Source organism: Rhea pennata, chromosome Z, assembly GCF_028389875.1.
Source record: "Rhea pennata isolate bPtePen1 chromosome Z, bPtePen1.pri, whole genome shotgun sequence".
Classification (NCBI taxonomy): Eukaryota; Metazoa; Chordata; class Aves; order Rheiformes; family Rheidae; genus Rhea; species Rhea pennata.
This window is the reverse complement of record NC_084702.1, coordinates 59,459,523-59,477,423: the sequence shown is the minus strand read 5'-3', so window position 1 is coordinate 59,477,423 and position 17,901 is coordinate 59,459,523. Positions and strand designations below refer to the sequence as shown.

The following is a 17,901-nucleotide window of genomic DNA, read 5'->3' as shown; positions in this document are numbered from 1 at the left end:
GGGCTCTGAATATGAAAAAAATATTAATAAACTGAACTAGCTGAATTAGAATTGTATTTTAATTACAGGTGAAAAAGAGGAGGCTTATGAAAGGCTTATGATCCAAACTGAAAAAAATTATAAATTAGTTTCTGAATAATGTTTCTTTCATAAATTTAAAGCATCATTAAAGGTAATAACTATAATATAGTAGGTATCACAACTAGTGAAAAATTTAGGTTTAGAGAGAACAATAGCTGCCCCTAAGATCGCCATGTGTGTTCCTCTGTTGTCAAAGCACTGTGAAATTCCAATACTACTGTAATTTATATCACCGTGTTATTTTTCCCTAAGTCTGTGAAAGAAGCAGTCTGAGCTTGCACCTCTGTATACAACAGAGCAACACTGTAAACCTCAAAATCTTTTTCGGTTTCTTCTGTAGTTTTTTTTTTTTTTTTTTTTTTTTAATTTTCCTGATGTCTTTTGTTTGTATTTTTAACAGATCATGGACACACATTAAATGGAAATACACAGTGAGTCCTCTCCTCTAATTATTGCTTAAGTTTGAGTCATCCGTAAGGTTTTATCAGCATTTCAGCTGCCAGAAAAGGAATGACCAACAGCAGCTCACTTAAAGTTCCAGTAATCTATCAAAGCATAAACCCATCTAGGTTACCTTTCACTGTTCATGCCTATAGAACTGCAGAACTTTGAAAGCATAAAGTTAAACGCCTAATCAGCCAATAAATCAGTATCTGAATTAAAGCAAGCAAACAAACAGCAAATTCAAGCTGAAATTTTTCTTCATAATCTTACCCAGTGTTCCGCAAGGCTTGTTTTTGTAAGTGCAGATATCATATCTGTTAAGGATAAAAAAGTAGATAAGGTACGTCAGAGAACCAAATCTGTAGGATATTTTGTATATTTATCACATATTTGTATCACAGTTCAAGTTGTCAGACCGCAATCAGCTTAATTATGTGCAGCCAGCTGGTGTCGGCATTTTCTACACTCTGGTGTAAACCGCAAGCTGCAGTACACTCACAGCCGCTGGCCTCAGGCCAGTGGGACACCTGCCAGTAAGAAAAAAATGGTTAAAGTGGATCTTTGTAATCACTGGGTCTATAAAGCAGTCTACCATGCTGTTATGAAGTTACAGCAGCATGTCTGTAGACAGCTACCGATTCAAGTTTAACAACTTTCAGTTTTTGAACATACTGGAATTCTCTAAGAGTCTCATATAGCATTTATAAACTAAACAGTATTAATCACAACTCCCATTATTCAAACCCTGATTCTCATTAAAAATTGTAATTCGCAATTATTGCACCAAAAATCAAAAATCTGATAAACTGGTATTAGATTTCTCTTTTCATTATCTTCCAACGATTATATGTGTCCTAAGAGTATACCGTAACAAATTAAAATGAAAAACACATTTCTGCCAAAAGTTAATAAAGTCTTTAAAGGAAAACTTTCATCATTTTTGATATGATCTTTCAAATACAGAAGCTCCATGAGCTTCTGTGTAATTAACATACAAGTATCTCAAGCTGAAAATGGAATTAAAATGTTTACTGTCACATATCTAATAGTACATACAATGGTCAATGAATTATAACTCCACATTCTGAATACGAAAACCTATGATATGGCTAGTGGTATGAGAATTACAATGTCTTTGATTTTCAAGGTTTTAAAAATATTTCCTTACAAGATGTTTCCGAATAATTCCTGTGATTTTTAATGGTGAGTGAAAACAAAGACAAGATATGACCTTTAGGCTTTCATTTTTAACCCAAATACTTACTAATTTCAGACCACCAGAAACTCGTTTTAAAAATAACATATAATGAATTTTTTCGAAGAGTTCATTTAGAAGCCTGATCGTGAGATATATGCCTTCTAGTGCTAACAGAGTAAGTTCTGTCTGAAAGCCTAATCCATGGACAAAATAATAAAACTTAAAATTTGGATCAAATCCAGCAAATTCTCTGTGCATGTAGACTACTGTGGCCATATGGAAACCCTGTGATTTTAAATGCTCTAACTGTGGACCAGTGCTGAGGTAAGTCCTAATTTTGAACTCAAATGTTCATGTGCACTGATGTTACTGAAAAGGTGCAAACTGCCATCCTACATGCACATAAAGCTCCCACTGATTTCTCACTTACTATTTGGGGAGGGAGAGATAATCAAAACATTCTTATATATTATGTGTTGGAACATAACTAGGTTTTATAGGTCATACAACTATAAGAATACACAGATAGGGAGCACACTTCCTGCCCCTTAAATCTTCAAAGAAACAGAATTATTATTTATGTGTTTAGCACAGAGTCTGAACTTAATCTTACTAAAGTTCACACTGCGAAGTTTTTTCTCACTAAACTGCCCTGAATTCCTTTAATATCTAATTTTGAACTCAAAAAAAGGAAGTTTGTGCAATACACGGGAAGTATTATTATTCTCATGTTTCTTAATATTTAATGCTAGTGGGGAAAAAACAGCGATAGTCATACATTCTTAGATAAAATGTATGTTTAAGAAGAAATTCAGTTCCACTGAACTCAAAGAAAATGCTGTTGCTAACTTTAGTGCAGGTATAATTGCCTTTCTAGCCTGAATCTGCTTACACTCTTTTAGGTACAAATCTGGAGATACTCCTTCAAACTCAGTTAAGTTTCAAGAAGGAATTATGATAGGAGAGAGTTATATGAATTAAATTCCTTGTTTCTTTTACAGTTTTGAAAAACCAAGACTACTGTACCCTCCTCTTTGTGCTGGGAAGCTAGTATTCTTCATTATGCATAGGCTAGCATTGGTAAGAAAACCTAGGTGATAATAAAACTTGAATTACATAATTAAATGAAATTAAGGAAAACACTTCTGTTTTTCAATAAGCTCTATTTCTACAGGAACATACGCGAAACAATAATGGCATTCTAATAATAGCTTCATTAAATACTTAAATTTTATAGTGAATATTATTTTCCTGTAAGCAGACTCATACATTCTCTTATTTTTCTGTTTAACAGGTGAAAAACCTCAAAGTTTTCAAAATCAAAGGATTTATTTTCTTCGCATTGTTACTTTCCGGCTCCATTTTTTCATTTTTCCCTTCATTTAGATGGTTTCTGCTCATTATTTTTTCCAAAACTCACATCACTTCTATGTATTGAATGGCTCAATTCTATCAATTGCTTCTCTATGTGATTTAATCAAATCAGCCTAATTTGTCTTTTCCATTTTTGACTTCACTTCCTCACACTTTATTCTGAATTACTACGGAATCTATTAAACCATGAAGACCCAACAGATGGCTTTTCATAATTTCATAGAATTTAAAGTCAAAACAACTACCAATATCTACCTCACTCTTTTTCACATTGCTAACTTTCAAATATCAACTAAATAAAATGGCAAAAACAGAGGAAATTCTCTTGCTCCTTCTTTCTTCCTGTTCATTACAGGGTGTGAAAGATGAAGCATGTTTACATCAGTTCCTCTCACTGAAGAATAATACCTGAAAGAGACTCAGGGTAGAATATACACATAAATGTGGAGTGCACATACCAAATCTGAGTGTTGTCATGCTAACCTTTCCCTTTTGAAGAAAAATTTTAAGAGGGGTGACTTCTATCAGTTACTTTGTCAGTAACACTTACTAAAGCATTTGAAAATCCCTTTACTCAAATGATGACTGCAAACTTATCAAACACTGCACAAGACCCAAGTGGTTCAGGAGAGCCACAATATTGGGTGAAAAAGTACAGACAGCATCCATTTAATTAATACCTTCCTCCCCGTTGTCAAGAATCACTTGGATTAGGAGGGAAAAAAAGTGGGGGGGGGGAACACAGAGAACTATCCAGTCAGGCTGATAAACAACTGTATCAAAAATAGGTGAAACTTGCCACCTAATTTCTGAGAATAACAAATCTAGGGGGAAAAAAGAGCAGTTTCAAATTGGGCCCAGAGAACAAAATTTCCAAGAACTCCAAGCAAGAACAGTAACAAACATCATCATCCTGTCCTGATGCACTTTTGAAGAAAACCTTAAGTAAAAGAACTAGAGGAATAGTATAGAGAATACCTTCTTTCACAGGAAGTGAAGAACGTCTGAGAGGTCTCCTGAATCTCGGTCCAGCCTCAGACAAACCTGTCAAAATTCCTGGTGACCCTGATAACAAATTTTTCTTGAGCTATCACCACGTGAGTAAAAGCTCTGCCACAGCTTGATCTATACTCACAGACCTCCTGACGTGGATACAAGGAAGATGAACTGCCAAGAAGTAAACACCTATGACAACACTGCACATCCAGAGCTTTATTGCTTCCTGATAGAAGAGCCCTGTTCACCCTTGTTTGCTTACACAGTGTGAGACACTGTTGTGCATCATCAGCAAAACATGCAAAATTTGAAGATGAAAAAATAAAAAACTTGCTTGAATCTCTGAAACACTATATAGAGATTGTTTTGCAGATCACTTGGTATAAGTCAGGCAAATAATCAAATGGGCTTCCCAATCATGACAGAAAATTGTTCCATGGATCCTCTCCTGCTTATCAAATCATCAAACAAAAAAAGAAGTTGTGAAGGTTGAAGAAATGACTGATGGCTGCAGATCACACCCATGATCTGCAAGGGTGGATGCACTTCCACGCAGGTAAGTAAACTGTATGAATTTATAGTTGAAAGACCAGAAACAGAATGTCATAGGATCACTGAAAATATGCTTCTTGCTAGAGAAGAAACAGTTCCAAACTGTGGGAGATTAAAAAGTCAATACTTGACACATAGTAGCTTCAACTCAAGAAATCCCTGAAATGATAAATCATCCAGACAATTAGTGAGATTAGATGGAACTGATCTCTGTTTCACATGAAATAAAAAGGTGAAGATGAGTTGGAGTTGTAGCCAGGATCTTCATAAATACTTCAGGAACTACAGACAATCAAAAAAAGGTAAGTACCAAATCAATAAAAATCTCACCCAACCATTAAAACAAAAGATTAAAACAACAACCAGAGTTATGCAAAAATAAGACTCTCACAGTTTACAACATGGGACTTTATTTACTTTACTTCAACACAAAATTTTAGTTTACGAATGGAGATACTCAGGTTGCAGAAAAGCAGGATGAGATGGCAGCCTCTTCATTTGGACACAACAAAGTAAATCCTTTACCCAAATTGGAAGAGAAGATCATATGCCTCCTGATAAAATGGGACTGAAATATGACCATGCTGAGGAAATGCAATGTAGAAAGAGGTAAGAGACAAGATTGTACACTGTGCCTCTGTTCATACCTGGAACAGCTGATGAGGCAGATGAGGAACAGACTTGGGACTTTTAGGCATACCTGCAAGGCTGCTGAAGAGCCACATCAGACAAGTGGAAAATGCATGATGGATGAACGGCTTTCACTGAAAAGGCTGACTGAAAGCCATCCAGAAGAGAACTGCAGAGACAGATTATTCCAACTCAACCAGACAGTCAAGAATTGGAGTGGTTGTAACTCCTGTCACGTCATGAATCAAATAGAAGGACGCAAAGTGCTAGTGTGCCCATTTAAAAATATACATGTTATGTCTATACCTCTAAACAGTGACAGGGACCACTCATGTATACTGAAATACTATTACCTGCGTTATCAAACTGTTAAAATAATCCATTGCACAGATGTTTCCCACACAAACCAATAACCTCAAAAATTCCCAGGTAAAGTTCAGAGGTTGGCCACATACAATTACACACAGGCAAATTGCACGCAGCCTGTTCTGGAGAAGACAGCTTGATAATGTGGACACAAGCAATTCTGTGCCAGTGGCTGTCAGTACAAGAGAACAGTAACAGCCATGTTTGTTTAATTTATTAGTATAAATGTAAGTGATGGATCATCTCTTCAAGAAGCCTCAGTGAAGAAGCCTCAGCAAAGCTGACCTGTGGAAAAATTTATTTTGTTAATCTGATGATTAGTATGATCCTGATCACTTGAGAAGGACAGAAGTCAAATACATAAGAAAGATGGGTTCTCTGCAAATACTGTAAGGACTCATCCATCTTTTCAGATAACTTACTTCTAACTATAACAAGTATCAGATGCAGAAGCATCTGATATTTTTCCCATCTAACTACACATTGCAGGGAAAGGAAGGAGGATTCTTCCTGATTCCTAAAAGCTGTAATGCATGTAATTATCCAACTACAAAGTTCACATAAAAGCAAGTGTGTTCCTGCCATAAAAAAAGGAGGGATAAATTCACAGATTTGAAGGCTAGAAGGCATCACAACAATGATTAAATCATATCTCCCTCTACCCCTTGCATAAAAAGGCAAGTAATTTATCCTAGAAACTGGATTAAAACAGCTCATTAAAAACCGTTTTCAACATAAGAATTTGAGAACAATTGCATTGAGTTCATTTATCTTTCCCTCAACAGAAATCCTTTGTGAGTGCTTACGGGAATAAAAGGAATAGGAAAGCATAGGTATATCATATCAGGGTACCTTCCCTGATATAGCCTCCCAGTTCTGTAGCTTAGGGAACTTCTGAGATTGTATCTTAATACCTAAATGATTTTTCTTCTAATATTTCTAACAATTAGTTAATTCACCCTCAACCTAAGAAAAAGACCTGTTATTTCAAGATTGAATTAGTTCACTTCAGTATTCATCTCTAGGATCTTGTTATGCCTCTGTCAGCAAGGTTGAGTCCTTCCAACCCATTAAAGATCTCTTCTATGATCAAGTCATTTGTTAATCTTAACCAAGATGAATAAACTGAGCTTTGTCAGTGTCACATCAATACAATATGGCCGTTCTGTAGCCTTCCTTTGAGCTCTATGGCTTTTAAAAACTTTCAGAGCACGTGTATTACAATTCAAAAAGTTGTTCCGATTAGAGTAATGGATACAAAGGCAAAATCAATTACCCATTCTCACTTGATAATCCATATTTATACATCCAAAGATAACATTGTGCTTTTCACTACCCTGATTACTTGAAATTGCCCACTAACAGAAAAAAAGATTTCTATCTCTAAAAAGATTTGTTATAACTATTTGTAAAACATCCATTGTGCCAATAGCATGCAGCTAGAAAGAACTATCTGCATGAAATTAGCACTATCATATGCCTGTAGCACTGGAAACATATATGAATACTAGTATTGTGAACTAATATATGCAATGGCTATAGTTCAAAGAATTTATTTCCTAAAGTATGATATATGAAGAACGCATGAAAACTTTTGTTAGTAATGTGAACTGTTCAAAAACATTATGAACATACAAATGACCTATGAACACATAAGTCTACTACAAAATCATCTGAAAGCTACATCTATAATATGCCTAAGTAATATTTGAGGTAGATATAGGCAGAAGTAGTTAAGACTTTTGCAAGAATATTTTTAATTGAAGAGTTTCAAAGAGTAGCAAAGATAGGTTTAGGACAACTGCACATACACTTCATATATATAATATCAGAAGATCTGCTGATGAACCCACTTGGAATAGTTGTTGGAAAAAAAAAATTAAACCTAAGGACCGATTCAGTCCTAACTAAAAGGAAACAGACAACTGCTACTAAAGGGAACGTTTCCAATATGTCATCCCTGAAAGGAACATTTTATTTTCACTTGTTTTAAATCAGGTCTTTCTTTTTTGACACTTTTTTTTTATTGTAATAAGTTTTGCCCAAATAGATTTTGACCAGAAACCATTCAAATAACTACTATCCCTTTAACATACACTTGTCCAAGAATAAAACCCAACTGGTTCGTTAGAATCTTATCTTTTTACTTCTTCTTCCTTTAAGCTATCATATAGGTCTTACATCTGAGTAAGTTTTAAACTTCAATCAAAAAAACTATTCTAACAAAAAAAAAAAAAGTTCATCTAGATCCAACACTAGATGAACGCTAGAACTACAAACTATAAGCCGAATCACATCTACACCAAAGCAGGATCCCTGATTTCTCTTAAAGGGATCAAAAAGCTTACCAAACTGTCAGACAATTACAGTTTGTATTTCTAAATTACAGAAAATGAAAAATTGAAAAAGGAGCTTCATTTTCTTTTCTTCTTTTTTTTTATTTTTTAATATACATCTACTTTGCTAGGATAAAAAAGTGTTTATTTTACAGGTGCAGACAATGTACCTAATGCTAGAGAATTGTATGGAAAACAGTTATACAATGGATACTTTATAGACTTATTCAGTTTTTGTAAAAGGCTTTTTATCATAACTCTTCAGTAGTTCACCGCTTTTATGAAAAATTGGTCATTCATTTCATTTGCACAGCTTATGTACAACAATACTTCTTACAATACAGTACTTCTTGAATTCTTTCTAAAAGCTTTACTATCACATCTGCTTAGCCTTATAGAAAGTGGTACACCGCAACAGCATTTTGCCTTAAAATAAAGTACACATCTTATTTGGTTTCTTCCTCAAAAACCTCAAACCAGAAAGAGCTATTTAAACCAAGGAAGGAAAAGCATAATATACAAGTTACACATCACTCAAACAGAAATAGCTTTTTCTATTATTAGTTTTCCATGTCTTTAAAACTGCCACAGACAATGAAAGTCTGCTGTATGGGACTTTCTTCTGATACTTAACTTGTGTGGATAAATGAAAATGTGAGTTACAGGAAAAATACTACAAGTTCTCATTCCCTGATTTATATGAAAGCAAACACGTAAGAAAATTGCCCTATAGATGAAACATTCACCTAGTGCTGCTTTCTAAATTGTAAATGCACCCACAACAGTAAAAAATTCTGTTCTGAAACAACTGCTTTTTTTCACGTTCTCATTTGTCTTCCCAATGTAATATTAGAATAGCAGTTGCAAATTTATAATCAGTCATATTATCAGTGTATTTGGGAGAGCTATACAATCCCAAGGAACATCACCAGAGTATTTAAGACAGATGTACTTAGCTGATTGAAATGTTGATTTTATAGTTTCTTGCAACACAAACTTTACCCCAAACCTCAACTTTCTAAAAATACACTTTTCAACTAAGTTCATGAAAAACAACATCAACACAGAAGTTTTCCTTCAACACTGTCATGATGCGTCATGTACGAAAATAAGTGTCCTCCTAGATGAGTTTATAAAGGAGAACTAGTTTTAAAGACAAGATGCAAACTCAGAAAGAGTTCTCAACTAGAGACCAGGCACATACATCTTACATCAGTTCAAATCACTGATAAAAGGTCATCAGTCCAAAAATCAGAGGACTGGCTTAAAACTCTTCTCATTTTAAAGAAATTTGAGCTTTTAGACATTTTAGAAAGTAGAATCTACTTTCTGAGATTTCTGCTTTTGTACACAGTCTGGCACTTTCTCAGGTTTAACTCTTTTTAGTTATTTTCCTTTTTAACTAGCTATGTTAGCTATGTTTCTTACACAGCAAGTTGTCCTTACCAGCTACAGTAAATACCAAATAATGAGAAGAAAGTTAGAGCATAGAAAATATAGAATAATGAGAGTTATAAATTGTTAGGTACCTAAGTAGATCAGAATCTAAGACAGATACCTAAAGTAGCTTTACAGGACAATGTCTAGTGTAAGACAGACATTCAGATAGCACCAATTCTACTAACTGGTTCAGGAGTGATACTTATTTACGGTCTTTTTCCTATGAAAGTTCTTTTTCACAGATTGAAATAGGCAGCTTGAAAATACCGATATACTTCCTTGCTGTCCACCAACGTACTAACATCACCTTTCTACAGACTATAGATGACTACAAGTAGGGAAGTGTCAGATCATCCACCATAACTTGAATGTATATGAACACTCTACAAAATATTAAACTATTTTATTTGACAACATCCGCTCTATAATTATTCTAGGGACAAGCTCTCTAAGCAAATTCCAGCACTAAAAAAACAGCCTGGCACTTGTGGTTCCAAAATCTGCCCGTCACAGGTTTTGGATCGGTAGTGTCACTTCATGCTCTGCTCTGCCTTCATCTAGAAGTAATTTCTTCCTCTTTTTCTGTTCTGTATCCAGCAGGTACAGCCTTGCTGATGCATCTCATTCCTCCATACGTTTTCTTTTGTGATCTCCAGTGAACATGAGTTCCACCACAGTTCCCACTCCACAGCTCGAGGGTGATTGGCTGGGCCCATACTAACCAACTGCCCAAGTGATCACTAGCTAGCTTTCACAAGTAGGCCTGTCTTACTATAAAAAACAATTTTGAGGGATATCAACACTGCAGTCACAGCAGCATCAATGGGCTTAGTCTAGGCTAACTACCTGAAGATCCAACTTGCATCCTTCCATTTTTACACTCTGCACAGAGTTCTGTGCTTCTGCACTTAAAATACTAGTATCCAAGCTAGCTGTTTTAAAGATGTTTGTGTATGTCTTTGGCATATTCAGTGTATAGTCACTGGTTGCAGTACAGATAGCATAAGTCATCATTCAGAAGGAGCTCCAAGCCTTCTAGCTGTTTTACCTCATTCTTAGGTGAATCCATCCATCCTCTTCAGAATGTGTTTATTCTAAGGTATGTTAAGCTTTAGGTCCCCTTCAACACTGAGACTCCTCTATCAGGCGCTTTCAACAAAAATCAGACATTAAAAAAGGTACATCTTTGAATAAACCCTATATGGAAGTCAAAATTGTACTATGTAAATCTGAACATAGAAAATTAATTAGGATTACAAGGCACAAGACTTGTAAGCTGAAGACAGTGAATCAAGAGAAGTAACCAGAGATGTTAAAGGTAGCAAAATTGCAAGCAGTGTTTTTTAAACCTTTCCACTACAGCTCTCATATTCTTTCCATGGAATAGCTCCTGATTCACAGAATTATTTATATTAAATGCATCAGAATTTTGGAGCTATTCACATATGTGATAAATCATGAATTTATAACTGTTTGGAAACCACAGAGAGGTTGTGGATTTACACTTTTACCAGAACATAGATAATAATTAACTTGTAACTGGCTTCTATAATTTGTTTCTCAGTACCTAGCCAAAACTTGGAAGGAGCTGCACAGATGTGACCTAGCTGAAAGCTTGCCTGAAGAACAGCTACTCCAAGCACGCTGCTGACTCATCTCATATCAGTGAATTTGGGGAAAATCTGGCAATTAATGCATAAAGCCTTTGTTCAAGGGATATTCAGTCAGAACAGCTTGAGTTGTTTATAGGGCAATACTCTTTGGAGTGTTCTAATGTTTAAAAAAAAAAAAAAAAAAAGACGAGGACGACTAGCAACACCAATTACATAGGTGTGGTTGGGGGCATTCTGCCGCAAAGTAGGAAATATTATGCTAAACCATGTATAGGAAGCCACTAGTCTGGACCTCTAGCAGGAGTGAAACAGCAGCTATGACTACTAACCAAGTTTCAGCTCTGTTGTACAGAAATAAATGGGAAACTATACCAGTAAGACACTGCAAATACATTTACAAGTTTTGTTGTGAATATGGACTTTCTTCCCCTTTTAACCTTAAGTAAATTGCAAACAACCTGCAGTTTATCTGCCCTTACTCACAGTAAATAGTACTTTGCAAGCATTCTGACTTAAGGGTCCACTTAAGAGTCTCATTCTACAATACCTACGATACTTACACAGACAAAACTTCCAAATTCAAAGATCACTAACCTCCAGAGTTTAGGGTACGGCTCAGAATTATGCAATCATAAGATTTAATGTGTTATGAATGTAATCCTATCATGTATGTACATTATGTACATTTTTATCACATATGCTTTAACTATTTTATCTTTACCCTTGGATTTTTTTTAAACACACCATACATTCACATTTTTTATTTGTCTTTTCTGTTAAACATTGACATGAAAACATATTATTAAAAAATTGGTAGAAATGTCTAGGTATAAAATGCATACAGAGACAAAAAGTCATCACTTTAGGACCTAAATATCACCTAATACAAATTAATATAAAGCCATTAACTCCAATATGAGTAGACAAAAAAATCTCAAAAAGGTGCTTACATGGCTTAGAAGCGTGTACCTGAAAGCGATTTAGGCAACTAAAAGTTGTATGGCAGTCCCCAAATGATCCACTAGTTACCACAGCTCTACCTACCCTTTGACTCCTAATAATGAATTCCTAATGTATTTCTTGCTAGGTACATGCCCATAATACCTCAGACTCAGCTATCTCAGCAAGTTTAGGCAGCAGAAACATAACTCAATAAAAAAAAAAAGTGAATAGGATATTGGAACTGCTAAGCAAAGGACAAAACAAATGCTACTGCTTTGTCCGCACCAGAGTGAGAAATGCACAAAGAGAGATGGGTAGGTATAGGTCTCTAACAGCAACTGCTAAGTTCACTGGAAGCTCTTTGGCTTTCATTGAAATTTCTATGGCAAGTCTTCAAAAGAGCTTAAATGGCTTAGACCTGAAGTCTCACTGGCTTTCAAAAAGCATGAAGGCCTAAATCGCTTCGGCAGGCCTTTTCTTGTCTGCGCTATATGAACATCCCCAACATATGAAATTACCATCGTCTTCTAGTCTCAACTTCCATAGTGCTAATACACCTTAATGTACTCAAGATGAAAGTCTTGGTGCCAGCAGTAGTCATGAAGAGTAACAGCTCATTAGGAAAACAAAACAAATGTGGTACAAACACAAGAATGTAAAAGCTGCAACACTGGGCCAGACCAAAAGTTCCCTCACTTCTATGGTATCCTGAAGGCAGGGTATAAGAGAATGTCTAAGAGTGCAACCATAAAGTGGTAGTTGCACCAACACTCTTTCCCGCTTCAGTAATTTTCCGCTCAGACTTTGAGATAGATGTGCTTCTACATATACAGTAACCCTCAACAGATTTTTATTCTGTGAACTTGCCCAGCCTGCCTTTCAACTCATGCAAATGTCTGACTTTCACAAAGCAACTTGGCAAGTAGCTTCAACATCTACTAACTCTTGCATAAAGGATTGATGCTTTGTCCTTGTATTCTGTTCCTCTTTGCTCCACATGATCATCCCTAGCTCCTGAACTGAAAGGGATAGTGAACAACTGCTCTTTATTCATATCCTTCATATTGTCCATATTTTGTAGGCCACTATTATATCCTTCCCAAATTTGACTCTTCCAAGTAAGAGAGTTCTATCCCTAGTCATTCACTGCAAAGAAAGTTCCTTGTTTCTCTTTCCTGAACCTTTTCCAATTCTTCTGTAACAAAAGGTATTCAAGACACAGGCATATCAATTTATTCGGTGGCATAATGAGGTTCTTTAAGAAATGAGAAATTATTAATACTTCATATGCAAAAAGCTGTTACAAAAGCAAATTAAGCCGATAATTCCACAGAACTATTCTCATAGCCACCAGCTATAATGAGAAATGATGGTCAGCTTAGTACACCTCATTTTATATGAAAGACTACAACTGCAGAAATGTGAAAGTAAAAAATGTGATAACTAGAATTTCCATTTCATTAAAAGTTATTTTAATCATTTTATTTAAATAGCTACCAAAGTTAATTATTATTCAAAGTCCACTCTGACTCTTCCCAACAATTTCCAAGCATTTTACATAGGTTGAATCATTTAAACCGAAAATTGTAACACAGAACTGTTTAAACAAAATTATTTAAATAAAGCATTAAAATCTTTTCTTCTAAAAACAAGTCATTAGAATATATTTTCATGATTTCCTCTTTTAAATCATTTAAATCAATATATTCCTAGAATTTTGCCTCTCGTTATATGGTGTTTTCAGTAGGAAAATATTTTATGGATTTTGTTTACCAACTGGAACATGGGACTCTCATATTGTGACTTCATTTAACTACAGATATATTTACACAATTAAAGTCTGACATTAAATGGAAGTTGTTCCAAAAAAAATAAAAGTTTAAATATCAGGAGATAACTCCCCTGCAAAAGCATGTTAAAGACCACTGACTCTGTTCATTAGGTAGCAACTTCATTTAACTTTATGAGCTAAGCACTGAAACGTATCAAGAAGTTTAATCGGATTTTTACTACGTATTTTAGATATAGTCCAAATCTTCTCAGTGAAAACATGCTATCATACTATTATTGTGGGTTCCTGTAATGGCTTGATGACTGCGCTAACGAAAAAAAGAATCAAGGAAAAGGATAAGCAGTGGATTTTTCTGTTACTTCTGGTTGATGTTTTTACAAAACAAAGTCCTTAATAAAGGACTGAAACTCTAAGCACGTAATGTTAAAACTTATTTTTCCTGACTATGGTGAGAACAATATGCCCTGTGCTTGGGCCCAATTAAACAATCACACAAGGTACTTGGAGTAACCACAGAGCTTTATTTATGTAGACAGCTATATATATCAGTAGCTTAGCAAGCTAACTAAAAACTTTTTCAATTAATAGAATGATTTTATTTGCTCACTTTAAGGGCAAAAAGACAATCACTCTATTCAAAGGATTTTAAGTCGGACTAGCACCTACATGATTTTTTTTGTTTCAAAAGGAAATTCAAAACAACCTATTTTAGAAATGTTGTGTTTATCTCTGTTTAAAAGTATATTACAATCATAATAAAAAGCTTTCTCCCCTTCAGGAAATCATACAGTGACTAATTCTATTGAGAGTGCTTAAAACAATACAATCAAGAGTTGAACATCCATGGTGCACTAAATAGATAGTGGTATTTTACAACCAACAAATTCCCCCTCACGATCAGGCAGAACTGCCTGTGCTTCAGTTTCTGCCCATTGCCTCTTGTCCTGTCATATGGGACAACTGAAAAGAGTTTGGCCCTGTCCCCTTGACACCCTCCCTTCAGGTACCTGTACACATGGATAAGATGCCCCCTCAGTCTTCTCTCCCCCAGGCTGAAGAGGCCCAGCTCTCGCAGCCGTTCCTCATAGGGCAGATGCTCCAGCCCTCTGATCATCCTCATAGCCCTACGCTGGACTCTCTCCAGTAGCTCCATGTCTCTCTCGTACTGGGGAGCCCAGAACTGGGCTATCTATCTAGCCTATTAATTGAAAAAAAAAGTTTTAATGACAGCTGTAACCAACTGCTGTGAATAAATGTTTAAATATCATGAGAACAGTTCCTTACAAGAACAATGGTTTTTCAAAACCATATTATGCACATATGCACTGGCTAGGATTAGCCAGTGTCTATCGCTATGTGTCTATGCGCCTGCACCCATATATACATAGTTCCCCATAAGTGAGAGAATGAAAGGGTGGAACAGCCTAATTATTTTTCAGAACTTTTGCCCATAAAGAACCCTAGAAGACCCAGTATTAGTTGGGAAAGAAAACAGGCTGCATCATAACAGTGACGTGTCTTGAAAGTAGATGCACTTGCCTGATTCCATTGTGAATGACTCCCCATAATAATTACTGACACTTTGTATCTAATAAGCAGTTCTCTGGGGACTGTTAACAAGATTCCTGTTTTAACTACAGCAAAAGGACACCTCTACTTACACAGGTGTTGATTCTGCAAACTTCTAACAACAACATAACTGCCCTAATATTTCAGAAACAGAAGAATTCTGTAATCAGGGACTAGAGGTTGTCAAACTCAAAAAGCTCAAATGTGGCCAAATATTTAACTTTGTCAGCCAGTTATCTATCATCATAGAGAATCATTTCTATCATCTATGTGGAGATGCTGCGAGATACTCAAATAGCCTTCAAACTCTGCTGGTCCAAGATAACAGTTTTATCAACCTGTCTTCTCTCCATTAAACAGCTTTGAGAAAAAAGAGTGGTTCATTTCTTCCTGCCCTTTATCAAAAGCCTCTCTGCTGGTTCCAAGCTAGATTCTTGCTAAGTAGTAGCATGCAGTACAAGCATTAGTAATCTGCTGTTGGCAGTCAGATGTAACACTGACATGGTTAGCAAAGATACAATGTGGACTCACCCACTCTTTCAACCAAGCAGAAAAACTATCCAAGAAAAGTGACACTAGCGTAAAGCCTGAAGTTCCTCTCCTACCACTCATTTTCTTCATCCATCTGTTAAGCTGTGAGAGGTCATCAACAGAGCTAAGCTCTTCCTCAAGGAAGAGTGGTCAGCAGAACAGGTTCACAGAAATTGTCTTTCTCCACTTTTCTGGGTTTTTTTGTTTTTAGAAACTCTATATCTGTTTTTGCTACAATTGAAATGGGGACCCCATCTTTTAAATGGTATCTTCCAGCTCAGTAACAATTTGGCATGTATTTGTCTAAAGAAATTGCAATTGCACAGCTATATCTTTGGAAAGCATAAAAGATTTTTCAAATTAAGCTATTAACTCTGTAGTTATCTGATTTCCCACTGATTTCATAAGTTTAATTTTATAAACTATTCTTTCAAAGCTAATCTTCTGGAAGTATGAAAATAAATCTCCTCGGCACTTAAACTAAGCCCACTAGGTATTTACTTTTTTTTTCTTTTAAAGTACTTGCAGTTCTATTTCCAAAACTTCTGGTTTCCTCTACATCAGATGGTTCAAAATAATGTCTTTTTTATTTTTTTAAAGTGACCAACTACTCCTTTGTAATAAAAATGACCTGAACTTATATGTTTATTATCTTTATCACATGTTGAATATTAGCATGAAATTATTAAGATAATTACTCAATTCCCATAAGTCTTATACATTTTTAAGTGCTGAGCAAAATATTATGACTGGCTATAAAGAACAACCTTTTTCCCATGAGGATGGTCAAGCAATGCAGCAGACTGCCCAGAGAGGCTGTACAGCCTTCATCTCTGTAGGTTTGCAAGACTTGATAGAATAAAGCTCTGAGCAACCTGGTCTGACATCCTTGCTGACTCTGCTGTTGGAGCAGGGAGCTGGACTAAAATCCTCTAGAGATTCCTTCCAACTTCAATTACCCAACAGATCCTAAGTACATGCCATCTGAAATTCTTAATAGAGCTTATTAAATAAGCATGGAATAACAGAAATGTTTTGACAAAACTCTTCAGAATATTCAGTGAAAAGTAAAGTAAAATGCATACGCAAAATGGACAGTTCATTATAGCCATACAGTTACTGTGGTCCAAATGTTTTATCAATATAGAAAGGAGAAAAAGAAAGTCATATGCCTTCCTCCATGCCACTCTGACTTGAAATAGCCCTAGTCATGATAACAACCACACATTAAAACTCCTGAACCATACTCTCCAATCAGTTGATTGCAAAGCTTCAAATTCAAGATGCAAAGCTTCTGAAGTTGTACGGTAAAACCCACCCCCTTCTGCAAAACTGACAGGCCTAGCTGAAGTACCAATTGTAAAAGATCCAGTAAGTCCTTCAAATTGAACAAAGATTAACTAAGCCTTATTTTTTCCAGCTTAGTAAATTTTGGCAATTAATGCAATTATACCACTATAAATCAACACAAGTATTGACTGTAAGATCCACAAACAGGAAGATTTAAGGTCCAATAAAATATATATTTCATTGTATCGGAAAAAGAGAACTGCATTGGTTTTAATCATAATATTATCTCACTGCATTATATAAGTCAGAATTACTCCATCACTTAAATTTCCACCCAAATGTAATTGCACCCAAATTATGCATAAGTAAGATCCTATATGGAAATTTGCATTTCTCATGTAATAAAACAAGGATGCTTGGTAAAAGGTGAGAAAACATGGAGAAAAGGCTATTCCATATTTCCATATTTCTTAAGTTATATTTGTTGATTTAGCAAGTGTTTTTAATCAATGCTATGGGTAGACTTATTCAATAAATAAAAATCATTAACAATTGTTTGTAAATATTTTAATTGAATTCCAGCTTTTGCTCAAATGAACTTGGTCAAAAAATCAAAAATTAGAAGACATCTAAAGCAAAAAATCTGAAGCCAATAACTACTTTTCAGTTGGTTAAAAATGTAAAAACTGGACTTCACATAAATATACTTTACATAAATATATACTAAGGTTGAGCGCTACCTAAAGG

The 17,901-nt window shown here is 35.3% G+C and overlaps 1 protein-coding gene across 1 annotated transcript in view; it reads right to left on the bottom strand.

The window, feature by feature from the left end:
* The window catches only part of ADAMTS6 (ADAM metallopeptidase with thrombospondin type 1 motif 6), a 144,452-nt gene that overhangs the window by 89,585 nt on the left and 36,966 nt on the right, over window positions 1-17,901 (bottom strand). The window contains exon 7 of the mRNA XM_062599217.1: window positions 796-839. Within this exon, the coding sequence (XP_062455201.1) occupies window positions 796-839 (44 nt within the window). The remainder of the gene's footprint in view (window positions 1-795; window positions 840-17,901) is intronic.